This window comes from Pseudorca crassidens, chromosome 6 (genome assembly GCF_039906515.1).
Source record: "Pseudorca crassidens isolate mPseCra1 chromosome 6, mPseCra1.hap1, whole genome shotgun sequence".
Taxonomy (NCBI): domain Eukaryota; kingdom Metazoa; phylum Chordata; class Mammalia; order Artiodactyla; family Delphinidae; genus Pseudorca; species Pseudorca crassidens.
The window spans coordinates 39264277-39290863 of NC_090301.1; the positions used below are offsets into that span (position 1 = coordinate 39264277).

Genomic DNA, 26587 nt, shown 5'->3' on the forward strand with positions numbered 1-26587 from the left:
ATATCCCATGAATTCTTTTCTGTCTTCATCTTAACCTCTTAGCAGTCTTTACCAGTTGACAACTTCTTCTTTCTAGAGACATTCTTCTCATTTTGTTTCTAAGTCATCACCCTCTCCTGATTTTCCCTTTCTTACTGGACACATTCATGCTTTTTGCTAGCTATTCCTCCTCTCAATGTTGGATTTCCCAAGGACCCCAAATGCATTTCTCTTTTCTAATTGCATCCTCTCCCCAAGTGACCTCATACTTTTTTTTTTTTTTTTTTTTTTTTGCGGTACGCGGGCCTCTCACTGTTGTGGCCTCTCCCGTTGTGGAGCACAGGCTCCGGACGCGCAGGCTCAGCGGCCATGGCTCACGGGCCCAGCCGCTCCGCGGCATGTGGGATCTTCCCGGACCGGGGCACGAACCCGTGTCCCCTGCATCGGCAGGCGGACTCTCAACCACTGCGCCACCAGGGAAGCCCGACCTCATACTTTTTGTGTCTTTAAATATTACCTCCTGGATTATATCTTCCAGATTTGAATGTCCAGTGTAAATCTTTCCTCTAAAATCCAGACCTCTGTACCCAACTGCCTGCCTGACATCTCCACTTCCGCTTTCTCCTGGAAATGTAAAACTTATAATGAATTGCGACAAATGGCACCACTGTCCAGCCAGAAACCCATGGATTCTTCGTTCTTCTGCTCCCTCACATACTCACATCACATGCAGTTGCTCATCTACAATGCTGCTGCCACCTCCATTTTTTTTTTTTTTTTTTTTTTTTTTTTTGTGGTATGCGGGCCTCTCACTGCTGTGGCCTCTCCCGTTGCGGCACACAGGCTCCGGACGTGCAGGCTCAGCGGCCATGGCTCACGTGGCTAGCCGCTCCGCGGCATGTGGGATCTTCCCGGACCGGGGCACGAACCCGCGTCCCCTGCATCGGCAGGCGGACTCTCAACTACTGCGCCACCAGGGAAGCCCTGCCACCTACATCTTTATTCAGACTTTTGCTCTAGCCTCTTATCTTCCTACAAGTGTTACACTCTTATAATCCTTCATTTCTACAGAAGCCACAGAAGTTTTTTAAAAATGTAAACAGATCATGTCACCACTAAGCCCCCATTGAAATTCAGACGACTAAGTAAGTTAATAATGACATTTTCCCTTTGTAGCTAGAATAAACTCTAAACCCCTTACCATCACTATGAGGCCAGGCACATTCTAGCCACTGTCCACCTCTGGAGCCCATCCTGTGCCACCCCACACAGGGCACACTGGACCTTCTCACAATTCCTAGATCACCTCAAGCTCTTTTCTCTTTGGGATCTTTGTAGTACTATTCCTAAGCAGACTTAGCATGGTGGGCGCTCCTCAAACTTCAGGTCTGAGCATATGTTATAGTTCATCAGAAAGCACTTCCTTATAGTTTGACATAAATATACTACCATGTGTAAAATAGATAGCTAGTGGGAACCTGCTGTATAGCACAGGGAGCTCAGCTCAGGGCTCTGTGATGGCCTAGATGGGTGGGATGGTGGGGGAGGGAGGTCCAAGAGGAAGGGGATATGTGTATGTGTATAGCTGGTTCACTTCGCTGTGCAGCAGAAAACTAATACAACATTGTAAAGCAATTATTTGCTTTACAAATAATTGAAGAGTGAGGGCTATCTATTGAAGCCCTCACTCCACCTTGTTAGCCTCTCTTACAACTTTGCTTATTAACTTCAAAACATTAATCACACTCTGTAATTATTTCATTTCCTTCCTTTTTTTTTTTTTTTTTTTTTTTGCGGCATGCGGGCCTCTCACTGTTGTGGCCTCTCCCGTTGCGGAGCACAGGCTCCGGACGTGCAGGCTCAGCGGCCATGGTGCACGGGCCCAGCCACTCCGCGGCATGTGGGATCTTCCCGGACCAGGGCACGAACCCGTGTCCCCTGCATCGGCAGGCAGACTCTCAACCACTGAGCCACCAGGGAAGCCCAAGGAAAGTTTTCTTGAAGAGCTGTGGCTGATTCTTAAGTATTTAAATCAGATGGAATAATTTTTTTCCCTCAATTTTCCTTATATCATTATGATAAAAGGCAGAAGATGGCATTTGAATTGAAGTCTGAGTAGTATATGCTGCCCATCAAAGTTATGTTTTTGAACTCAGTTAAAAGAGAAGTTAAAAAAGCATTACCTGAAGTTTATAAACTAGTTAATATCTAAGATTAAACTCTTGAATTTCCAATTGTTATATATAAACTCAGATGTTGTACAAGGTAGTTGCTATTTCCGTTTACACTGATTTACTAATTTAACCCACAACTGCTCTTATTAAAGATCCAAATTTATTAAAATCCAAAATTATCTTGAAAACAGTGGAGCAGGTATAAAGCACAACTTATTTAAAGATCAATAAAGACCATTTAGTGTTCCAAGATCCCATAGTAGAGTAGCCATCAGTTAAATAAACCAGTTTACTGAATACCAAAGAATCAGCCCAGGTTTGATTTACAGTAGCTGATAGAGGTTCACTAAATCATGAATTTTATTAATTTTATACACACAAACATTTTCCCCCAAATACAGATATCCACAGCTTAGCCTTTTTGTCATTCTAGCTTTTTCCTTCGTGCTTAGCAAATTACCAGAAAGAAAAGGAGATTCCGTGGAATGATTTGGAGCAATGGAATTTTTCCCAAGGAACAATTTCTCATGGGACCCTAAGGGAAGGAACACAGATCCGACCTGAGAACAACTGGGGCTAGAAGCACAGTTTCTTTCTCACCTCTACCAGTCCACAGTCTGTCTCCTCATACAAACTTCAGGATGTGCCTGGTTCTGGGGCTCATAAAGAAGTCAACCTCATTTACCTAATGTTAAATTAAACATCATGGGAAAAGCTACTCTTTTTTAAAAATTTTTATTTCATATTGGAGTATAGTTGATTAACAATATGTTAGCTTCGGGTGTACAGCAAAGTGATTCAGTTATACATATACATGTATCTATTCTTTCTCAAATTCTTTTCCCATTTAGGTTATTACAGAGTATTGAGCAGAGTTCCCTGTGCTGTATAGTAGGTCCTTGTTGGTTATCTACTTTAAATATAGCAGTGTGTACACGCCATTCCCAAACTCTCAGTCTATCCCTCCTCCCCCACCCTTCTCCCCCCAGTAACCATAAGTTCATTCTCTTAAGTCTGTGAGACTGTTTCTGTTTTGTAAATGAGTTCATTTGTATCATTTTTTAATAGATTTCACATATAAGTGATATCATACGATATTTGTCTGACTTACTTCACTTAAAATGATAATCTCCAGCTCCATACATGTTGCTGCAAATGGCATTATTTCATTCTTTTTAGTGGCTGAGTAATATTCTAGTGTTTATATGTACCACATTCATCTGTTGATGGACATTTAGGTTGCTTCCATGTCTTGGCTTTTGTAAACAGTGCTGCAGTGAACATTGGGGTGCATGTATACTTTCAAACCATGTTTTTCTCTGGATATATGCCTAGGAGTGCGATTGCTGGACCATATGGTAGCTCTATTTTTAGTTTTTTAAGTAACCTCCATACTGTTCTCCATAGTGGCTGTATCAATTTACATTCCCACCAACAGTGCAGGAGGGTTCCTTTTTCTCCACACCCTCTCCAGGATTTATTGTTTGTAGATTTTTTGATGATGGTCATTCTGACTGGTGTGAGGTGATATCTCATTGTAGTTTTGATTTGCATTTCTCTAATAATTAGCAAGGTTGAATATTTTTTCATGTGCCTCTTGGCTATCTGTATGCCTTCTTTGGAGAAATGTCTATTTAGTTCTTCTGCCCCTTTTTTGATTGGGTTGTTTGTTTTTATGATATTGAGCCACATAAGCTCCTTGTAAATTTTGGAGACTAATCCTTTGTCAGTCACATCGTTTGCAAATATTTTCTCCCATTCTGTGGGTTGTCTTTTTGTTTTATGGTTTCCTTTGCTGTGCAAAACTTTTGAATTTAATTAGGTCCCACTGGTTTATTTTTGTTTTTATTTCCATTACTCTTGGAGACAAATTGAAAAAGATCTTGCTGTGATTTATGTCATAGAGTGTTCTGCCTATGTTTTCCACTAAGAGTTTTATAGCATCTGGTATTACATTTAGATCTTTAATCCATTATGAGTTTATTGTTGCATATGGTATTAAAGTGTTTTAATTTCATTTTTTACATGTAGTTGTCCAGTTTTCCCAGAAGCATTTATTGAAGAGACTGTCTTTTCTCCATTGTATAGTCTTGCCTCCTTTATCGTAGATTGACCATAGGTGCGTGAGTTTATTTCTGGGCTTTCTATCCTGTTCCATTGATCTATTTGTTTTTGTTTCAGTACCACACTGTTTTGATGCCTGTAGCTTTGTAGTATAGTCTGAGCCAGGGGGCCTGATTCCTCCAGCTCTGTTTTTCTTTCTCAAGATTGCTTTGGTTATTCCGGGTCTTTTGTGGGGTGTTGTGTATTTTGGGGTCATGAGAAAAGCTACTCTTTTTTTTTTTTTTTTTAAGTTGGTGGTTCTATAGCCAATTCAATACAATATTCTGTATTGAGTTGAGCATTATTATTATTATTTTTTTAGATGTTGGGGTAGGAGTTTATTAATTTATTTTTGCTGTGTTGGGTCTTCATTTCTGTGTGAGGGCTATCTCTAGTTGTGGCAAGCAGGGGCCACTCTTCATCGCTATGCGCGGGCCTCTCACTATCGCAGCCTCTCTCGTTGTGGAGCTCCAGACGCGCAGGCTCAGTAGTTGTGGCTCACGGGCCTAGTTGCTCCGCGGCATGTGGGATCCTCCCAGACCAGGGCTCGAACCCGTGTCCCCTGCATTAGCAGGCAGACTCTCAACCACTGCGCCACCAGGGAAGCCCCAGCTACTCACTCTTAAAGTGACTTTTAAAGTGGCCACAATGCCATTGTAAATCTATCTAGTGTTAGTGTCATACATTCTAGATGTGTTTGCCTAAGATTCATCTTATCTGAACTACTGGGCACTACAGGGTGACTCAGAGTCATCAACAGGGAGAGCACTACAAAGCAGGAAGGGGACAGGAAGGAGTGAACGAGAGGGCCTGGGGATGCTGTGGCCACCACCCTGTGCTGACCATGGCTCACAGAGGCAAAGGTGTGACACAGAGCAAGAGCACCTGTGAAACAGGACCCAGTTAGTATCTCCTGTCATTTTGTATTTTGTGTTTTCCAAAAGGCCCTTATTGACCATGAGAAACAAAAACATATTTGATTGTCCCTATCACATTTCTTATAAAATTGTTGTTAGGTAGGAGGGAACTTTTATCCCTACTGCCACTTTTCTTAGGTGTTGAAATGAACTCTTCTCTTTACTCTCTCTGACATAATCTTTCCCACGTAAGGAATAGATCATCCTATTGCTTAGAGTCAGAGATTTACTGGACTGTGCTTACAAGTCAGCAAGGCCAGGGTATTAAATGGCTCTCTGGGACCTGTCTGTAGGGTCTCCTCTACTTTCTCTGTTCCCATCTATTATTGTGACTGGCCAGTGGGCTTAGATCTGGCTGGAGACATTAGCATATAGGATGTGCTTGCAGACCTCTCTTGCTCCTGCAGGCAGGTCCACCCCCCCACCTGGCCCCAGGCTCAAGATGCATTTTGTAATTCAGCTTTACTAGAGTAATACTTGGGAATTTATTGGACAAGTGCTTTACCAGTAGTTGACATTTTATTCCAACTATGCTTTCTGTCAGTTAAAACCTGGAGAGAAGAAAAGGTTAAGTCTTCCCTTAACATCCATCACTGGGCTATCCCCATGTGGCCTTTTAAATTTATAACCAAAATTAAATAAAATTCAATCCCTCAGTCTCACCAGCCACGTTTTAGGTGTTTAATAGCTAAATATGGCTACCATATTGGAAAGCACAGATATAAAATATTTCCATCACTGGAGAAAGTCCTATTGGACAGCACTGCCCAAGTAGATTTTTATATCCTACTTTTACAGAGCGCTTTCACCAGTATAGCTGATTTGATTCTAACTCTACAAGGTAGACAAAGCAGGCATTATTGTTTTACAAATATTTTCCAGTTGTCCTCTGGATAAAAAACAGGTCTAAAGTTAAATGAATTGTTCAAGGTCACACAGCACATTAAGAGATAAAACCTAAGTCTTCCTAAGTTCCTCATTGCTTCTCTTCATATCTGTGCAACAATTACAATGAATATTTTCATGTGCAGATACCCATATTCAATTCATGAGGCTTTTACATAAGTGGATAGCCAGGGCATGTGATCCAGGTTTCATGGATCCCTTAATTTGTGTTCTTCAGCTGTTCGTGTATGATATTGCATTCTGGACGGAGTTCATCCATGTGTTCTTGCATACAGATTGAGGCGTGGCCTTGGATAGATTCTAAAAGGGGAGGAGAAATTTAACTCTCAGGACATTAGACATCAGCAGAAGGGTATTTTGTTCACATGCTGCCTAGAATCCACTGGATCCCTACAATTACCTTAAGACCTTTTCTTGTAGATTTTGTGGACTCTTAACAACATTATACTCATTGGTCAGTTAAAATATAAACCTGATAGCATTTGCCCAGAGAACTTCACATAGACTAATTTAAAATTCCTTTCCTCTTTTCGTCTTCCACATCTAATTTTACTGAATTAATTGACTAGGCAAAGTATAGCTATTCTTGAAGTAAGAATGTTAACACAAACTTAGAACGTTGCCTTCATTTAAAGCAGGCCTTCATTTGCTGACCTAGTATCACCTGCACAGCATTCACCGGCAGGAATTTCAGCTTCAGAACTCAATCAATATGCATATGTAAAGTCTTGTATTAACCTGCTTCTTTTATATTTAGGTGTTTTCATTCATGGACTGTTTCTGGATGGAGCTTCCTGGAATAGAAAGATCAAGAAACTTGCAGAATCACATCCCAAAATTCTTTATGATACAGTGCCTGTGGTTAGTATTTTTTAATGATATATACATGGGAGGCTATTTTATACACAGACATACACATATTCTGTCAACTCTTGTTATTCACAGTAGTTGTGTTCTATAAGCTTGCTTCCAACATTGAATTAGTGAATACTGAACTCCTAGGCGAAATATAAGGTTAAGTTTCTGTGATCCTGTGGTCACATTTTTGTTACTTGATCAATATATAACCTTGTTTTACTTGTGTTTCTGTTTAAAGGTACCTTACTTAATATATACTGTTGATTCATTCACACTGAACTCATGGACTGTAACTCATGCCTGAACAAAGCTTATAGTGTTTTCTCTATAAGGCATATCTCAGCCTTCTTGCATTTAGGAACACTAGACAGCACCTCAGCACTACACTTAAGGGCCATTTTAAACAGCGAAATCACCAACAAAAAACACAAAAATGCAAAAACCTTGGCATTAAATAAACCATCAAAAGGATACTTGTTTATAGTTATGAGAATTGAAACAAGAAGGCAGAATGTCACCAGGTTCAATCTCAGTTGGGAACATGGTTGCTGGTGACTCATTTTTTGCTGCTCTGAGAATGCCTGTGAATGACTATGAAAGTGCAGAATATTGACATTAGGATTAGGACTAAATTTTAGTGATAGGCAAATTTGCAAATACGGAATCCAGGAATAATGAGGATTGACTGTATACATATATCCACAACCACACACATACATATGTTTATGATTTTTTTTTCTTACATATACCTTGACCTAAAAATGTGAAACTTGCAGATTAAAACATTATTATATGAAAACCATACACATAAAAAATTTTTTTTCTAGGACCCATCTTCAGCATGGGCATACTAAGCTATATAAATACTAAGTTTCTATTACTGCATCATGAGAAGATGACTAGATAGATTTTCACACAATTTGAAGGGTTTGTCTGGGATAATGATAAAATATAGGCTGAATTTTACATGAATTCTGTTTGTGGGACACTGGGAGCTACTCAAAGGCAATAATCCTTCAGAGCGGCTCTAACAGGTACAGTGAGGGACCAGCTGACAGCCAATTGCAAGAAACCTACCATATATACCAAGATCCTGTGGGCAGAGAAAGTTTCAAATATGGGACCCAAATTGAAAGTCACAAGGGCAAATGTTTGCAATTTCAGAAGTTGATTTGGATCCATTTTTTTCTTTCATATGGAAACTCTTAAGTTTGCGGTGAATAGAAGCATTTTATAAGTGGATAATTCTCCCAAAAAAGGAAGTCATTTAGTAAGAAAAATTCTCATTAAAAAAATCCACTTAGTTGAAATACGTCCAACTTGAGTGTTGCAAGTCCTTGTATTTAATGATATCTGAAAAACTGCTTTATGGCTCTCCACAGTTATGTGGGAGAGAGACTAGCACCCTTATTAATTAGCTCCTTCATACAATTTGTGCTTAAACCTGAGAAACCAGAAAAAGGGCTCCAAACAGTGGGGCTGTCGAGACTTATCACCTCAAGTATTGCTATTATTACTACTGGAAAAAGGAATTCGAGTTTTAAAACCATTGTTTCACCTTTCTGATGAGAGTTTGTTCTTTACTCTTATATTCAGAGATCAACTTGCCCTAAAATTTTATTGAGATTGGTGAGGTTCAACTATGCTTAACATTCTAGGAACTTGGCTAATGACCCTCTAAGAATAATGTGGTTGTAGTGTAGTTATAAAGGCAACTATGTTTTAAACAGCACAATATACATAATAGGCCCTTTAAAATAGCCACGTAACATGGGGAGGCGATCTCGTTCTACAATCACTGAGAAAAATCCTTTCAGAATATTTTGGGATTGGCCTTTAATAAAGCAACATGATTTTGAGTATCAGTGGTGGCAGATAAACCTTTGAAAAAGTATACCTGATTTTATTATTGTAAGCACCAAAGGTCATCCTCAGGTAGGTATGGTAGGGAGATGATGAATAAACAATGGATAGTATGCTTTTTCAGAGAGTTCAGAGAGTAGGTGGAAATGACTCTTTTCTCATTTAGCTTCGTATATACTGGCCCTGAAGATAGCTCTGAGAGCTCTAAAAGAAGAATGTTTCGAGCAATGGCAGCACTGCTGACAAAGATAAAATCGATTTAGCCCATAGAAATCTGCAGACATAACTAAAACTTTATGCCAACGATTCCATATTAGGTTCAATTATATGTAAATATAACAACAGCCTTGACTTAAATTTTGTCTACTTTCTTCTAGATGTGGCTAAAGCCTTGTAAGAGGGTAGACATACCAGAACAACCAAGTTATACTGCCCCATTGTATAAGACAAGTGAGCGGAGAGGAACGTTGTCCACCACTGGCCATTCTACAAATTTTGTGATTGCCATGACTCTTCCCTCTGACCAACCCAAGGAGCACTGGATCGGACGGGGTGTAGCATTGTTATGTCAACTTAATTCATAATTAGAAGGTATCATTTCCCTGTTCCTATTTCTTGTTAGATGGTTGAGTAGAAATTATATTTTACTTTTTAAAGAAGTTATTTGGTTTAAATCAATTTGATTAGTTATACTTAATTATAAATTCATTTATGTGCAAATGCAGCCTATATTTAAAATGATTCATACTTCAGTGTAAGGAATCTAACATAAAGACTAAACAAAACACACTGGTATATTTGCTCTTTTTGAATAACTTTATTTTGGGAGCGTTCCATAAGCATTAGGAACATACATAAAATGACACACCACTGTTGACAATGAAAAAAAACAGCATTTGATCATTTCCAGCTTTATAAATTTTTAAAAAATGATTCAGTTACAATAAAAAAAAAGTTTAGATATTTTAGCAAGTATCACCTTGCAGGACCATAATCACATTTAAGCCACTGACTTACTGTTAATGGAATAAATTCACACTGCATCTACTTACTATAGTATTTCTAAGCATAATCACAGCTGATTGAATGCAATGTGATATACACCAAAATTCATATGGATGTCACACAGTGACAGCATTGTACAAGTAACATTAATGACCTCCAACAAACACATGTTAAATTAGACTGGTCAAGCTAAAGGGAATGTTGGAGCCAAAGAGAAATGTAGTGGAATTCAGATTGTCTAGTAAGACTTGAAACTATACATTAGGATGATGTGAAAACTAAATACTGGTGGAACCCTAAACAAAACACTAGCAGCAACTGTTACAGCCCTCTTAAAAGTTTAAAGAAATCTAGCAAATAAAGATAATAGCGGTTTTCAGAGGATATAAAACTTTTATATACTTCAGCATAACCTATTTGCTTTAAATCAGGTATTTCTTTTTAAGTCTGGGAGTATATTCCAGCTGTTGCTTTTCATAAAAGTTTTAAAAATAAGCAGACTTAATGCTGGAATGCAGAATCCTCCTTGGGCATTAAAAACCCCAAAATGAACTATAAATATATCTTGGTTCAGAAAGCAAGATATCTGAATTACTTCAAGTTGGCAGTACTAAATAAAATATCAGCACCTTTGAGCTAGGTTGCTTGAGGGGCCAAGCAATGAGATGAGGACTGTCCTAATTCAGTGCCCAGTGCTGAAAGTGATCTACGTATAAAACTCCTACTTGTCACAGGAGGCCATGGAGAAAGCCAGAAATAATTTTTCAAATTCAGGCATAAATTAAGGAAATAACATCTAATAAGCTCCCTTGCTTTACCGCATAAAGAAGAAATACTGGCAACACTCTTAATACCTGAATGCATGTGCTGCTTTCAGTTTTGTTTTTTGTTTTAAAGTTCACGGAGTAAGAAAGAGGAAAGGAACTGGGGAAAGGAGGAGGACTAAATGAATACATTTCAAATGGAATGGAACGAGTTTGGCTCTTAAATATCTGAACAATAAGATTTTTAAAGCAGCCACACAGGTAGCCAAGCAGATTAAAACAAAGCTGCCTGCACGTAGTTCAAATACAGTTTACCTGGCATAAATGAAGACCATGTGGCACACAGAGAGCTACATGCATATGATTAATACTACAGATTATTAGGTCAAAATTCAGGATAAACATGGCTTGCATTTCTCACAAATCATTCACAATTTATGGCAGGAGAACAGGGTACCTAAAAAAAAGAGACTAATTCCTATCAGGCACCAACAGCATATCTTGGCACAAAATGATCATGTGATTTCAGCTGAGTTAGTTACTGAACTTAAATGCATCTTCCAAGTTACCTGGTGCCATGAGAGCCATGGCATCAATGGAGATCATCCTCATATCTGTTTTGACACTCCACGTACAGATTATGGACACGGTAAACTTGCCGCCTTACAACGTTACCTCCAGCCAGAGCATGTGCTCTAGGTTCCAATGCCAAACTGGTAGAGCACTACGTGCATTTAAAACTTAAATGTCCCAAATAACTAAAGGAAATCTGAATATTTAGACCATGTTTGGGTTCTTCATTTCACTGACATTTTCTAAAGGGTTACAATTTTAAGGAAAAAACATTTTACCACATGCTCCAACCCCTTACCCCCACCAAAAAACCCAAGACAAAAACAAAAGTTAAAAAAAAAACAAACCCAAACACCAAGTATAATATTAATAAAAGAACTGTTATGAATCTTTCATTAAACTGAAGCTCACACAAATGTACAATCACAAATTTCAGTAGTTTAGGCTGCAAGTTTAAATCCTATGCAAATATATACAAAAATAGTAACTCTAGATTCAAGAATAAGGGCTTTTCCCAATGCTAAATCCATATTCTAATGCAGCCTGAGCTTTCTTCTAGGTGCTATAGTCTACTTTCTGCAGATTCAAAGCTGTGTCAAGTTGATCCCTATTACCACATGTATACATGGAGCTGAATTAAAGGACAATACAATTCATTTTTAGCACAAAGAAAAGTCTTCCCAAAGTCCATTTAAAATATTTTTAAAGTTTAAGGGATTTTTTTTGGTTCAATTTCTATTTCTGCATAGCCACAGAAGTTTCTACTAATAAAGAGACTACTTTAGTGTTTTATATGATTATTTTTTTTAAAAAGTCTTAATCAAACCTATATCAACATCGGTTCACAGAGTCCCGTTTTCTCCTTTCTTTATCACAAGCTTTATATTTCTAAAAGACCCCTTCATGCAGGGAAAACAGTACTGAGCACCGGTCTTTGTGGTCAGGCTCAAATCTGTGAACTTGTAAGTAGTGCAAGCCACTGACTTTTCTTTGAGCAATGTGCTTACAGTACAAGGAACAGATGCAAAGCTGCATGGTAACATTCTTGTAATCAGCAGTGATTGCTGGGAATGGTCAAAACTGGAGGTCAAACACAATTTTGTCTTCATAGAGGGCAATTACCAGCATGATGGCAAATCCAAACAGCAATCCTAAATTCTGAAGAATGAATTGCCCCACTGGACAGAAGCCATGTTCTTCATTGTCACCATCACCATGCAACATTTCTGGAAGCTAAAAAATATTTTAAAGTAATTTTGTATAATATTTTGATCATTTTTTTTTTTACATTTTCCTACTTAAGAAAACTAGTGACTAAAGCACAACTACTAATAACTATTTTATTGAAACAATGTTAACCATAACCCATAGTTTAGTCAAACACTAAGAAATTTTATGCTCTAGCTGTGTACTAAGTAAACACTATATCTGTACCCTCCTCATCCCCCAACAAATGCACATAATATATGTACTAGTCACTTTTTTAAAGTTATGTCCACTGACATTTATGCTAAAGTATAAGACAAGTTACTGTTGCAAATAAGACTCTCAGAAAAGAACACCACAAGTCCCACATTTACTGATCTGTCTTAAGCTCACTGAGAAAGTAAGATTCCTTTGGGGGATATTTCATTCAAAATTGTATCATTTCTTCACCCTTTTCCATCTAAAATTCTCATTTCCCACTGCACATTTCATCAAGGGTACACATTAACAGACAATTCCAAAATTGGTATCTCTATGCCCTTAAAAGCCATTATTTTCCTTCCGACAACAGACACAGAAAATAGTATGTCAAGGCTACACAGCAGAACTACCAAGTTAAGCACACTGCCATCACAGTGTACTCTATTCTCGTAAGTGATAAAATTTTTTAAATTTTAAAGTTTCCAATATCTTTAAAGGCACAGTGCATTGAAAAGTACAACTCAACTTCTAAAGCACAAGCATATATTACATTTAAAAATAATCCAGGGACTTCCCTGGTGGTGCAGTGGTTAAGAATCTGCCTGCCAATGCAGGGGACACGGGTTTGAGCCCTCGTCCGGGAAGATCCCAAATGCTGCGGAGCAACTAAGCCCGTGTGCCACAACTACTGAGCCTGTGCTCTAGAGCCCGCTAGCTACAACTACTGAGCCTGCATGCCACAACAAGTGAAGCCCGCACGCCTAGGGCCTGTGCTCCTCAACAAAGAGAAGCTACCACAATGAGAAGCCCGCGCACTGCAACGAAGAATAGCCCCCGCTCGCCGCAACTAGAGAAAACCTGCAAGCAACGAAGACCCAATCCAGCCGAAAATAACTAAATAAAATTTATTAAAAAAAAAAAAAAAGACATAGTTCAGGGACTTCCCTGGTGGCGCAGTGGTTAAGAATCCGCCTACCAATGCAGGGAACACGGGTTCGATCCCTGGTCCGGGAAGATCCCACATGCCGTGGAACAACTAAGCCTGTGCGCTACAACTACTGAGCCTGCGCTCTAGAGCCCGCGAGCCACCACTGAAGCCCACATACTGCAACTACTGAAGCCCATGCGCCTAAAGCCCATGCTCTGCAACAAGAGAAGCCACTGCAATGAGAAGCCCACGCACTGCAACGAAGAGTAGCCCCCACTCGCCACAACCAGAGAAAGCCCGCGCACAGCAATGAAGACCCAACACAGACAAAATATAAATTTAAAAAAAATTTTAAAATAAATCCATAGTTCAAAGTATAAAACTTAAATCTTTCATGTGTCTACAGAAATGAGATTTGCTGAAGATGGAATGTATGTGATTATAAGCATAAATTCTTCCCACCCAAACCTAATCAAAATTGCAAAAGAACTATTTCCAATTTTCATGTTCACTTTTCTGTTTTTTTTCAAGTCTGCAGTGAATATCTACAGAAAGATGACATTGATATGCTACTCTCTATTGGACACTAAGCTTTACTCCAAACAATATCTTGGTGCTTTGGGGTTTAGGGAGGAGAAATGTAGCGTTAAGTACATAACGCCTGCCTAGGAAGAAACGTCCTTAATCATTATTAAATAATGAGTACAATTAATCCAACTTCCATGCTCTGACAGTGCTACAGTATATTTAACAATCACCTGAGGGTCCTATTTAAGAAGTACTTCATGCTGGTCATCTATTCTGTTTAGAAGTCTACGGCAGTAGTGTACGCTAATGGAGGTTACTGTTCTTATCCAGCAGAATTAAGTAGTTGTGACAGAGACCATTACAAATGTCAAAGCTGAATAATTGTGACAGAGACTATATGGTCCACAAGCTTAAATATTTACTATCTGTCCCTTGCCAACCCCTGGATTAAGACTAAAACTGGCCAGTTCCTACCTATGGTTTTAGTAAGAAGACTATTTTCTTACGTTTTTCCCCAAGTTTTTATAGTTACAAAAACTTTCAGTTCTAACTTTCCTTAATATTTAAGCATAAACATTGTATGTTTCACAGAAATATCCCCTCTAGATATGTGCACATACCAACAAGAAGAGGCACCACAGTGCTTCAATTCTATCCTGAATGCCAACACCAATGTTGTCTGTCATAACCACAGCTAAGAGCCAGCCAGTACCTACCTCTATGACCACAGTTAACATGCAACAATGCTCCAGATTGGTTGATAAACAGGTGCTATCCAAAGCCCCCTAAAAACCAGATGCTTCCAACTGGGTATCCTAAAGGTACTAAAACTTCTGGTACTGTTGCTATCTTACTGAATGACTCTACATCAATAAAAACTTCCCCCTTATAGCCAAAGTGGTCTTTGTAAAATAAAAATGAGATGTCATTGTTGCTTAAACCTTTTAATGGTCCCCCAAAATTTACAAGATAAGCTCTAATCTTTTTAACATGGCATGTTGTGTGACTCATGATCCGATCACCAACTACCTAATTAATGACACTGTAGATGTATTATCTATTTCCTAAATGAACCCTAAAATACATGTGGATAGTTTGTCCCTGTCTTCTAGAATATTTAGGTGTTTCCAATTGTGACATTATAACTACTCTGCAAAGAACATTTTCATATGGTTTTATTTTTATTTATTTGCTTGCTTGTTTTATTAGCAGTAATCATTTTACTTTATTTCCTCAGAATACAGTCCCAGGAGTAGACTCACTGGTCAAAGAATGATGCTGTTTATTATTCTGTTTTCTTATATGCCCTTTCCTCTTGCTTCCGATAAACTCTTCTACCTTCTTTAAGACTTGGCTCAAATTTCCTATTCCAGAAAAACTTCCCTAATTTTATTACCCAATTTTTTAGCCAGCCTCCCTCTGTGGTTCCACAAACATGTTGCACCACTCTATCATAACACGTATCCAAAGAATTATAATTAATGGCTGCTTTTCTTCTTCATTAGAATATAAATCCTTACTGTAATGACTCTCTGGTTCTTTTTAAACTTTTAGCTCTCTAATGTAAGAATTAGCTCATTCATTCTTTATTCAACTAATTATGAACTGCATCTCCAGCAGTAAATGAAATATGACAAAAACGCCTGCCTTCCCAGAACTGATATCATAGTGGGACACACAATGAGCTCAATAAATGCTTAATGTGTTATTAGTAGATTGAGATACAAGTGCAAAGGAACAAAAAGTAAAGTAGGAATAGAGGATGTGAAATGTTGGTGCAGAGACTGAAATTTTAGATAGGATGCCTCAAGAAGTGAGGGAGCTAGCCAGGAGAATGTCTGCGAGATATCCCACAGGAGTGACCAGCAGGAACCAGGGCCTGAGGCACAGTGTGCCTCGTAGAGGAGCGGGAGAGGAGGTGAGGTAAGGTTAGGAAAGTTAGGGATGGAAAGGGAGAAGAAATGCTCAGGAGGATTAAAAACCCTGAAGGTCAAAAGAAGACCTTTGTGCTTCTACTCTGAATGAGATGGAAAACCATGGAGGGATCTGAAGCTCACAAGTGACATGATCTAATCTTACAAGGATCACACACACACAAATCTCCCAAGGTGCGTTGTAGATACAGAGTGTGGTGGACAGGGCAAGGGCAGAAGCAGGGAGAACAGTTAGAAAGAGAAAGATGATGGTGGCTGAAGTGAGAGTGCAGTGGAGGTGATGAGGAGATGGGAGCCCTCAGCAGATGTGGGAAGGACAGAAAGAGGGGAGTCAAAGAATGATACTCAGGGTTTTCATCTGCACAACCAGAAGAATAAAGTTATTATTAATAGATGTGGGATTCTATAGGTGGTGCTGGTGCAAGGAGCAGGGTTGGCAAATATCAAGAGCTAGTTTCTGAACATATTAAGCAGGCAACACCTTTTAGATATTCAGGTAAGCAGGTAGGCAGGCTAATCTGGAGTTAAGGAAAAGGCCTGGGCTAAAGATGTGAACTTAGGAATTATCAGCCAATAAACATTTAAAGCCATGAGACTAGATAAGATTACTTAGAGGCCTTTCACCAACATTCAGGGGTAAGGGAAGAGAAGAAGATCCAGCAAAAGACTAAGAAAGCTAGAAAGGTGGGAAGCCAGGAAGTGGTGGTGGTAGAGAAGCCAACGGACCTGGAGGCATCCCAAAGAGAAGAGAATGGTCAACAGCCAAATGCTGCTGTTAGGACAAGGGAAATGAAGACGGGCAGGGTAAGTGACCAGTGGACTGAGCAATAATGTCGTGGTCAATGGTAGATGTGACAAAGTAACATGGCAGAGCGGTCAGGGAGAAAACCTGATGAGCTAGACTCATGAGAGAAGAGAATTAAAAAACAAGAACGGGTGATTTGCTATAACAGGGAAGGAGAGTAATAAATAGGGTGGTAGCTAAAACTGAAACTGGATTTTAAAAAGATCCTTTTCCCCTACCGTTTTAAGATGGGAAAAGTAACGAGGTTTATACGATGACAGAAATGATCCAGCAGAGAGGGAAAAACAAATGATGCAGGAAAAAGAGGGGGAAATTTAAGGGAGTTAGTGAGAGAGGGGATAGATAAGGTCTAGGGAAAAGTTTGAAGGAGCTGGCTCTAGCTAGGAACATAAACATTTCTTCATAGTAAAAAGAACGACGTTAAACAGGCATCGATACAGGGAAATGAGTAGAAATGGTGATGAGAGCTGGTTGGAGCTGGTCTTGGTGGCTTCGCTGTTCTACATGAAATAGGAAGCAAGGTCATCAGCTGAGCGTGAGGACAATAAATGAGGTATTAGAGGCCTACGGAGGGGGGGGAAAATGGCTGCCTCTAGGTACAAAATATAATTTTTATTTTTCCTTATTTTCTAAACTTTCTATAATAAATAGTCATTAAAAATTTAGGTTATATAATTTGATATGAGACTATCTAACAGATCCCACCAGAAAGAAAAGTGAATACAATATCTAGTTAAAAACAGAAAGTAACCAAATTGTTAGTTCTGCAAACGCACTGCCTAACGTATTTAGGATATTAAAGTAAAATTAATTGTTGGTGTTTAGATTTATTAACTTTAAACTGAAGTTAGAAATAAGGGAAATTACATAAATCCCTTGGAATATACATCATTTCCTGCAGAAGACTGGCTTACCTAAGGAGGTATAGTATTTCCTTCTTGTTTGCTATAAAGCAAGCTCGAAGAATTACTTTGTTAACAACAAAAAAACATTTACACCCCAATATTACAAAACCTTCAAAGTAGTATAATAATTCTGTAATTTTATCTTTTTGTGTGTGTGTGTGTGGTACGCAGGCCTCTCACTGTTGCGGCCTCTCCCGTTGCGGAGCACAGGCTCCAGACGCGCAGGCTCAGCGGCCATGGCTCACGGGCCCAGCCGCTCCGCGGCATGTGGGATCTTCCCGGACCGGGGCACGAACCCGTGTCCCCTGCATCGGCAGGTGGACTCTCAAGCACTGCGCCACCAGGGAAGCCCTAAATGTCTTTTCTTTATTTAAGATATCACATGTCTTTAAAATGGGTTATATTTATTAGTCTTTCAAACTACATCCAGATTTCTTCCATTTTTGGAAGTTGCATTCTATTTACAACAAAAATATAAAATAAGCCGTCTTACCATATCCACCAAGGCTACGTAGAGGAACATGCCTGCAGTGATGGCAAAGATCCAGAGTGTGATGTTATTGGCATACTGACCAACAGCTGTGCCTATGAGCATGCCTATGTAAGCCATCATGGCAGAGAGGAGGTTGTATACAATTGCTTGCTTTACAGTCATGCCTGCTTTAAGAAGAACTGCAAAATCACCTGCAGTTAAGACATAATGTGAGTTTTAAAACCACAGGATTTTACACACAAATTCAGGAAAACTCCAATAAAAACAAAATTAAGAATGACATAAAAAAGATAGAGCTTTATAATGAAATTTCACTTTTTACTTAAACCTTAATACATGCAAAAACTTGGGTGAATCTCAAAGGCATGATGCTGAAAGACAGTCTGAAAGGTTATACATGATTCCATTTATATGATATTCTGAAAAAGATAAACCTATAGTGATGGAGAACACTCAGTGGTCACCAAGGGGCAAGGACAGAAAAGGGATGTGACTATAAAGGGATCGCATGAGGGGGTTTGTTGAGGTGATGGAACTGTTACCCTTGATGGTGGCAGCACTGACACAAATCTATATACGTGTTAAAATTCAAAGAACTGTACATCAACAAGCAAGGTCAATTTTACTGGATAACGTGAAATGAAAACTTTAAAAAACACAAGAAAAACATGAGAAAAAAAAGAACTTCACCACTGCTCTTTTTGTGAGCAGCAAACAGAGCTCTCTGCTCTGATCTCTGCCCTTTTTTCAAAGGGAAATGGGCTAAGAAAGAACAGAGGTAACAGACTCTGTATGCTGTTTATGTTTTATTTATTCCAAAAGAAAAATTAAATCTTAATTATGAAAATCGTAAAAATGTAAAAAAAGAATAAAGAGACTTTTCTTACTCATCTAAAGCTGGAACACTAGGTAAAGAAAGGATTAAATATTGTTTAGAGAGACATTACTAGAAGGGCAAAATGCTGCTAGAACTAATAGTCTTTAAGCTAAAGGGTCAAAAGGAATAGTTTTACTAATTATAACAATTTTTTTTAAACTTTTGTTACTAAATATGCCAATGTCCAATCAATTACTGAACATTCAGTACATGCAATACTGATGTGGGGGGCAGGGGCTTGTTTCTTTCCCTTAAGAAGGGATCTTACATGACTAGAAGTACATGATCTGGGTTGGGTTTTTTTTAAGTTATCATTACAAGGTTCTCATTTACAACAGAGAAGCAGAAGTTAACAACAAAGAAATCAGTGCAAGGCATTATTTTCCATGTTTCAATGAATTGCTACAAACTACATCCTGCAACATTATTTGGGAAAGTTAAGATAATACACCTAAGGAGATTATCTACCAATGGCTTCTAAACTGCCATTCTCCAGTTTTCCATCTAATACTATTCTTCCTACATCTTTTCCCTCTGATCCTAAATACTTAATTCTCCTGGTGAGACTTGGATTCAATGTCAGCTTTTACCTCTTCTCTCCCCTAGAGTTTTAAGCTCCTCTGGCCTTTCTTCATCGGCCTCCTCTAAGGAAACAGTTCCCTAACTTCTTCCTCTGCAAATTTCCTCACCATATTTTTAATAATTCACCCATCAGTTGTATTAAAGGGACAATTTCATTAAGCAGGCAGTTAGGTAATACAAAATGAGACTACAGAAGTGTCTTTTAGGTTATAAAATACAGTGTTTCCTTTTGTAATTTCAAAATAGGATTTTAAAAGGAGCATTACTGAACACTCAATGAACCAAATATCACAGGTAAAACTCTATCAATTTTGATGCCTTCCCTGACATTACTGCGTAGGAAGATGATTGCTTTCATCCCTGAATAACAACCAAACAGCATGAATTAACTAGTCAAGATTCAAGATGAATTATTTAGTTAATACTTTAAAAAATTAAGGTGTAACTTACATACACAATTCCCCCCTTTTTTGACCTTGTGTCCTATGAGGTTTGACAAAAGTACATACCATGTAACCATAACCGTCATCAAACTATAGAACTATTTCATCATGACCTGCCCCTGCCCCCGCAAATTTCCTCAGGCCCCTCAATCCTAGGCAATCATTGATCTGCTTTGTGTCCCTACAGTTTTGCCTTTCCCAGAACATCATATAAATTGAATCATACAGTATGTAGTCCTTTGAGTCTACACTTTTTTCACTTAGCATGATGTGTGTAAGATTCATCCATGTTACAATTTATATCAGAAAACCACTGCTTTTTACTGCTAAGTGATATCCCAAAGATGAACAATAGCTTATTTACCCATTCAGCAGCTTAAAGACATTTAGGTTGTTTCCAATTTGGGGCAATTATGAATAAAGCCACTATATACATTCATAAATAGATTTTTGTGTCAACAAAAGTCTTCATCTCTTGCATGTAGATACGTAGGAGTGGGATTTCTGGCAGCAATTTATGAGAGTTCTGGTTGCTCCCCACCCTTTTCAGCCCACAATGACAAATCCAGTACCTGAATTCTCATGTGTTTATCTGTTATCGGTATAACTTCTTTAGTGAAATGCCTGTCCAAGTCTTTTACCCATTTTTTGTTGTTGTTGAATTGTTGGTTTTCCTATTCTTTAAAAATCCTAAGTTTTTTGTCAGATAAATATTTTCCAAATACTTATTCCCAGACTGTGGCTTGTCTCTTCATTCGTTTAAGTGTCTTTTGTGTAGAGTTTTTACTTTTTATGAAGTCCACTTTCTTACTTTTTTCCTTAGTGGAGCATGCTTTTGGTATTGTATCTAAGAACAACCTGCCTAATCCAAAAAACAAAGATTTTCTCCTATGTTTTCTTCTAAAAGTCTTTTATATTTAAATTTTCTTCATTTAGATCAATGATCCATTTTGAGTTAATTTTTGTCTGTGGTGGGAGGATTTTTTTGCAAGTAGACATCCAATTATGGCAGCAACATTTGTTGAACAAACTATTCTTTCTACATGGAATTTCCTCTGCATTTTTCTTGGATTCTATACTGTTCCACTGATTTATGTGCCTATTCTGTAACCAATATAAATTGTTTTGATTATTGTGGATTTACAATAAGTCTTAAATTCAACTTTGGTGTACATTTTCAAAATTCTTCTGGCCATTCCTTTCCCTTTCCATAAAAATTTTTGGAAAAAACTCATTTATCTCCAAAAAAGCCTGCTGGGATTTTAACTGGGAATGTAATGAATCTATATAGAGAATTAGTATATTAAAAATACTGAGTCTTCTGGTCCATAAACCTATAATAGATCTTCATTTAGGTTTCCTTTGATTTCTTTTGTTGGCAAATTGTAGTTTTCAGCATACAGATTCTATGTAATTTTGTTAGATTTAACCAAAGTAGTTTGTGTTTTTTGGTGTTACTGTAAACAGTACTTTTTTTTTTTTTTTTTTTGCGGTGCGCGGGCCTCTCACTGTTGTGGCCTCTCCCGTTGCGGAGCACAGGCTCCGGATGCGCAGGCTCCGGACGCGCAGGCTCCGGACGCGCAGGCTCAGCGGCCATGGCTCACGGGCCTAGCCGCTCCACGGCATGTGGGATCTTCCCGGACTGGGGCACGAACCCGTGTCCCCTGCATCGGCAGGCGGACTCTCAACCACTGCGCCACCAGGGAAGCCCAAAAACAGTACTTTTTAAAAATTTCAATTTCTAATTGTTCATTGCTAGCATATACATGACTTTTATATGATGTTCTTGTATCAAGATGAATTATTTCATTTAAAAATCTATCTTTGTCCTAGTCCTATCTCAGGTTATAATTCCTCAAAGTTATCTGCATATTTTTCTACCCTTCCCTTCTCAGTAAGAACCTGTATAAACATTTGAAAAATAAATCAAAAGGAATATCCACATCAGAATTTACACTGAATAAGCAAATCTATTCATCTTTTGATAAGTCAATATTCTTTCCTTTCTGCTGACAAAGGATATCATTGGCACAAAGAATGAGGTGTGTTTGCCAAAGCTGTTAATGTGATCCAATGTTATAATTATGTCAGTATCTGTTAATATCAACTCTTGAGATTTTTTTAAGTATTTTAAGGTTCTTTTTGTCTTAAATAATGCATGTATACATATGTATAAATCTAAACAGTGAACGTTCAATTTTTCCTGGACAATTCAGCACATTATGAGTATCTTATTTTTAATTTCTATTTAACTCAGTACACATGAGAGGAAAGGAAAAAATGGACAGCATTACAGATAGCCTCTCTAAGCGAAGTCTTAATAACATAGCTACATTTATTTATCAAAATGTTATTTCCTTGAAGTTGAAACATTACTCAATGTCAAGAAGAGAGTTTGGATCATCTGCCCTTCTGGATTATCCTCAACCTCACTTCCCCTTTATACATTCTTATACAGGTTTTCTTACAAATTATTTTTCAAATGTTTCAAATACAGCTCCTTACTGAAAGGGTGGAAAAAAGTGGAGAGAATGCAACAAAATAATATTGCAACTTACTTAAATTCAGCTATACAAGTTTGGCAAAAATAGAAGAAAGAGTAGTAATAAATCAGGTAATTTCATCCATTACCACACCCCGCAGCAAACATGAAATGAGAGATATGGGTTCTCTATTTCTTCAGATGGTTTCAATTTCTGCACACCTCAGAGTGAACCTCCCTATACTGTTTTAAGGTTTAAAAGTACACATGGTTTTTCATATCACATTCCTAAACACACAAAAAAAAACCCTACCTGGAACACCATTAGGGAAACAGCAATCTGTTCAGAAGAGGAACATCAAATCTTGGAATTACTGACTGGACTGCGGATCAGGATCTCCAAGGTACTACAATGTAATTTCAACATAAGTGACCCCTGAACAACGCAGGGCCCCAGTCGAAAAGCTGCATATAACTTACAGTCAGCCCTCCATATCCTCAATTCCACATGTGAAGACCAACTGCAGATCGTGTAGTACTGTAGTATTTACTATAGAAAAAATCTGCATATAAGTTGACCTGTACAGTTCAAACCCATGTTGTTCAAGGGTCAACTGCACATGTTTTCCCCCTTAGGGTATGACTTTAGTATAGAAATCTCAGATTAGTTTTAGGAATTCATAATAAAAAATTTAGCTAGGGCAAAACAGGTTTTATATTAAATAAATTATCCTGGAATGTGACGTATTATGTTGCTTTGCCAACATCTTAACCTATTAAGTGGGAAGAGGACTTGTCGCTATCCACCTGCCATGCATCTATCTCAGCCTCCAAGGGACTGATTTTTCCCTTGCCTGGGAATTCTGACTAAGAAGCTTCTATGTCTGTCTCTATATTCTATTCCTCCCCAAGCGAGTAAGAGTAGATAATCTAATCAGAGCAGAGGCATATATCTGGCCCTATTTTACCAAAGTACTTCCATTACTATGCCTTAAAGGCAAAAATTAGGCTCCATGAGCTTTTTTTTTTTTTTTTTTTTTGCGGTACGCGGGCCTCTCGCTGCTGTGGCCTCTCCCGTTGCGGAGCACAGGCTCAGCGGCCATGGCCCACGGGACCAGCCGCTCTGCGGCATGTGGGAATCCTCCCGGACTGGGGCACGAACCTGTGGTCCCCTGCATCGGCAGGCAGACTCTCAACCACTGCGCCACCAGGGAAGCCCATGTGAGCATTTTTTAAAACTTCCTTTAGACCACTTCCACCTTGTTGATGGATAAAAAAGCCGAAGCCTTTTCTGTCACCTCCAGAGGAGGAAGCTGAGTTATTTCTTTATGATCTTTCTTCCCTAGGAGCCCAGGCAACTAGAATATGGGGCAGTTTATGTCAATTTAGCACAAGGCATTGGGGGAAATGTACATTCTCATAATGTCTCACTCCTCTCCTGGCAAAGCAGATGTATACTCTGGATTGGTATTTCCTTTCACAGCAACAGTAACACCTTAATCTCTGGTTTGTGGGGTAAAACAAATAAAGATTTTGGGTCTCAATATTTCACTGAGGTGTCCTGGCTCAAGCTTTTACCAGAGCTCTGCACTGGGTATCAAGCAAGCGCTTACCTAGCCAATAAGATACTTATTGCATTTGTTTTACATGTGGCTATTGTTGTGTGTCACTCCCTCAATAAGAAACAATAGGAAAAAAAAAGGAGTAAGTGCCAGGAAGGCAACCATGCCTCATTTCCAAACTCTCTGCTACCAGTTCTGTGCTGAAGTGGATCATGGGGGGTAAGGGCAATTCAGTATAACCACACTTAATCATGAAGTGGCCTGACATACTACTTTTAGGGGGTAGCGGGTGGGTAGGAAGGAAGTTGAAGGTTTCCCTAGCATACTGTGGATGTGTGTGTGACAAAAAAAAAAAAGAAAGAAAGGTTAAAACTATTAGGCAATGTTTCTCATATATAAAAACTGACAAGTCTTGATTTGTGTTGCTATGGAAGTGCAAGGAAGTATTTGGCATATCATTCTCTTACTAACATAGGAAAGTAGTTAGAGAAGGGTGTGAGATACAGTATCTGCACAAAAGAACCTACATTGTAGGAAACAGGACATCTATTTGGGGCTTAGTATATTTCCATCTAAAATGGAAATACATTAAGCACCAAAAGAAGGACCTAGAGAAAGTAAGTGATAAAGTTTAGAGGAAATAGTAATCCCGAGGCATGGGGTACCGGAGGACTGTACTGAAGTTACAGGAAAAAAGACTCTTAACATGCTATACTAGATAGAGCTAGTAGGACAAGCCAATTAGGAGGAGGGAATAAGCAGAGAAACATGTTCAGGCACCCAGAGTGCATGTTTGGTGAACTGTGCTTGGGTGAAGTGGAAAACGGCAAGTACAGTGAGTGAGGCGGGAAAGGTAGGTAGAAGCAGATGTGAAGGTCATTGAGAGTAGAACTAATGAATCTCAGCTTTTGCTTTATATATAAGGGAAGGGGACTGAAAGATTTTGATTAAATAAGCAAGTCACATAATAACACAGTCACATGGCAAGAAGATATATCTGGCAATAGGTATAAAAGACACGCTGGAAGAGAATGAAACCAGAGATATAAACGTTCACTATGTAAACTGCCCAAGCAAAAGACAATGAAGGGTCTGGGTAAAGGATTATGTGGCATAAGCAAGATATATGACTGCATGTCCAAGGTTGACAAGGTAAACAAAACTATAAGGAATCAAGCCCTAAAGAATCAGCACCAAATAGGCATTAAGAGATTTTTTTGCTTTATGTGAGCAGTTGGTAACTTTCTAAGAAAATTATATGAATTAATTCTATTCAAAGGGAGCAAATAAGTGTACTGCCAATCAAGACAGTCAAATGATATGATAGATGTCTCACAGCCTGATAAATTCAAGAAAAATCTTAAATTAGAAAGGGCACATGAAGAAATTCCTTGGATACTGAAAAGATGTATTTTTTTTCTTTCAAATTAACATCATCTTCACATCCCTCAGATATTTTCTGTGTGAGTGTACACATTTTTTTCTTCCATTTTTCAATTTATAGAAGAAGGAAACCAAAACACAAGAAGAGAAACTAAAAAACCATTGCTAGATCAATAAATGCCCACTAAAACAACAGAGAAATATCATTGTACACCTTATAAATTGGCAAAAATTAGAAAGTTAATGCCAAGCGTTACCAGGGATGTGGAAACATAGGAACTCTCAGTTATTGCTGGTAGAGAGGACACTAGTTCAGTTACTCTGGATAGTGATATGGTACTCTTAGGCATGCATATCTTAGGACCCATCAATTCTGTTCCCAGGTATATACCCCAAAAGATGTTCTCACAAGGGTCTCTAAGCACCAAGTCTACCAATGTTCAATGCACCATTATCTGTGGTGGCAGGAAATTAAAGAACAGGTGGTGTGTCCAATACTAGGTGCTAAATACGTAAAAATGTGGTAAATGTACACCTCTGAGTACTGGGCAGAAACAACATATTAGATTAACTCATGGTAACCTGCTTGGAGTTTAAAAACGCAATGATTAGTAAATAAGATAAGAAACAGAGTGGGCTATAACATAATATTGTTTACATAAAATAAAAATACATATAAAACAATACACATTTTTTAGAAGCACATTAACAAAAATTATACAATAAACAAGAGAATGATGATACTGTATACTTGCCATCAGCCATTTTTTATGCTTTAACATCTCTAAAATTTAGATGCATTTAGATTAAGTCTTGCATTTCATGAAATCTGGTAAAAATTTTAAGGTCATGTTACCTAATTCATGTGGCAGTTCATGACAGAAGACAGCTATAGAAGTACTGATTCCGCCCGTCAGTCCAGCACTGAAAGCTGCTCCTGAGGTGGGAGGGTGGAGGGGAGGAAAAAATTCAAGTGATATTTACTGATCTTTCGTTTTTCTTTTTTTTTTGCCGTACGCGGGCCTCTCACTGTTGTGGCCTCTCCCATTGCGGAGCACAGGCTCCGGATGCGCAGGCTCAGCGGCCATGGCTCACGGGCCCAGCCGCTCTGCGGCA

At 38.5% G+C, this 26587-nt stretch overlaps 2 protein-coding genes across 6 annotated transcripts in view; one reads left to right on the top strand and one right to left on the bottom strand.

The window, feature by feature from the left end:
• DNAH7 (dynein axonemal heavy chain 7) overlaps positions 1 to 9833 on the top strand; it is a 247269-nt gene extending 237436 nt beyond the window's left edge. For all 3 annotated transcript variants that reach the window (XM_067741149.1, XM_067741150.1, XM_067741151.1), the window contains 2 exons: positions 6837 to 6940; positions 9178 to 9833. In XM_067741149.1, the coding sequence (XP_067597250.1) occupies positions 6837 to 6940; positions 9178 to 9384 (311 nt within the window). In that variant the 3' untranslated portion in view covers positions 9385 to 9833. The remainder of the gene's footprint in view (positions 1 to 6836; positions 6941 to 9177) is intronic.
• The window catches only part of SLC39A10 (solute carrier family 39 member 10), a 133232-nt gene continuing 116242 nt past the window's right edge, over positions 9598 to 26587 (bottom strand). For 2 of the 3 annotated variants that reach the window (XM_067741154.1, XM_067741153.1), the window contains 3 exons: positions 26328 to 26408; positions 18143 to 18333; positions 9598 to 12375 (listed from right to left, as the gene is read on the bottom strand). In XM_067741154.1, the coding sequence (XP_067597255.1) occupies positions 12217 to 12375; positions 18143 to 18333; positions 26328 to 26408 (431 nt within the window). In that variant the 3' untranslated portion in view covers positions 9598 to 12216. The remainder of the gene's footprint in view (positions 12376 to 18142; positions 18334 to 26327; positions 26409 to 26587) is intronic. The other variant, XM_067741155.1, reaches the window with a different exon arrangement.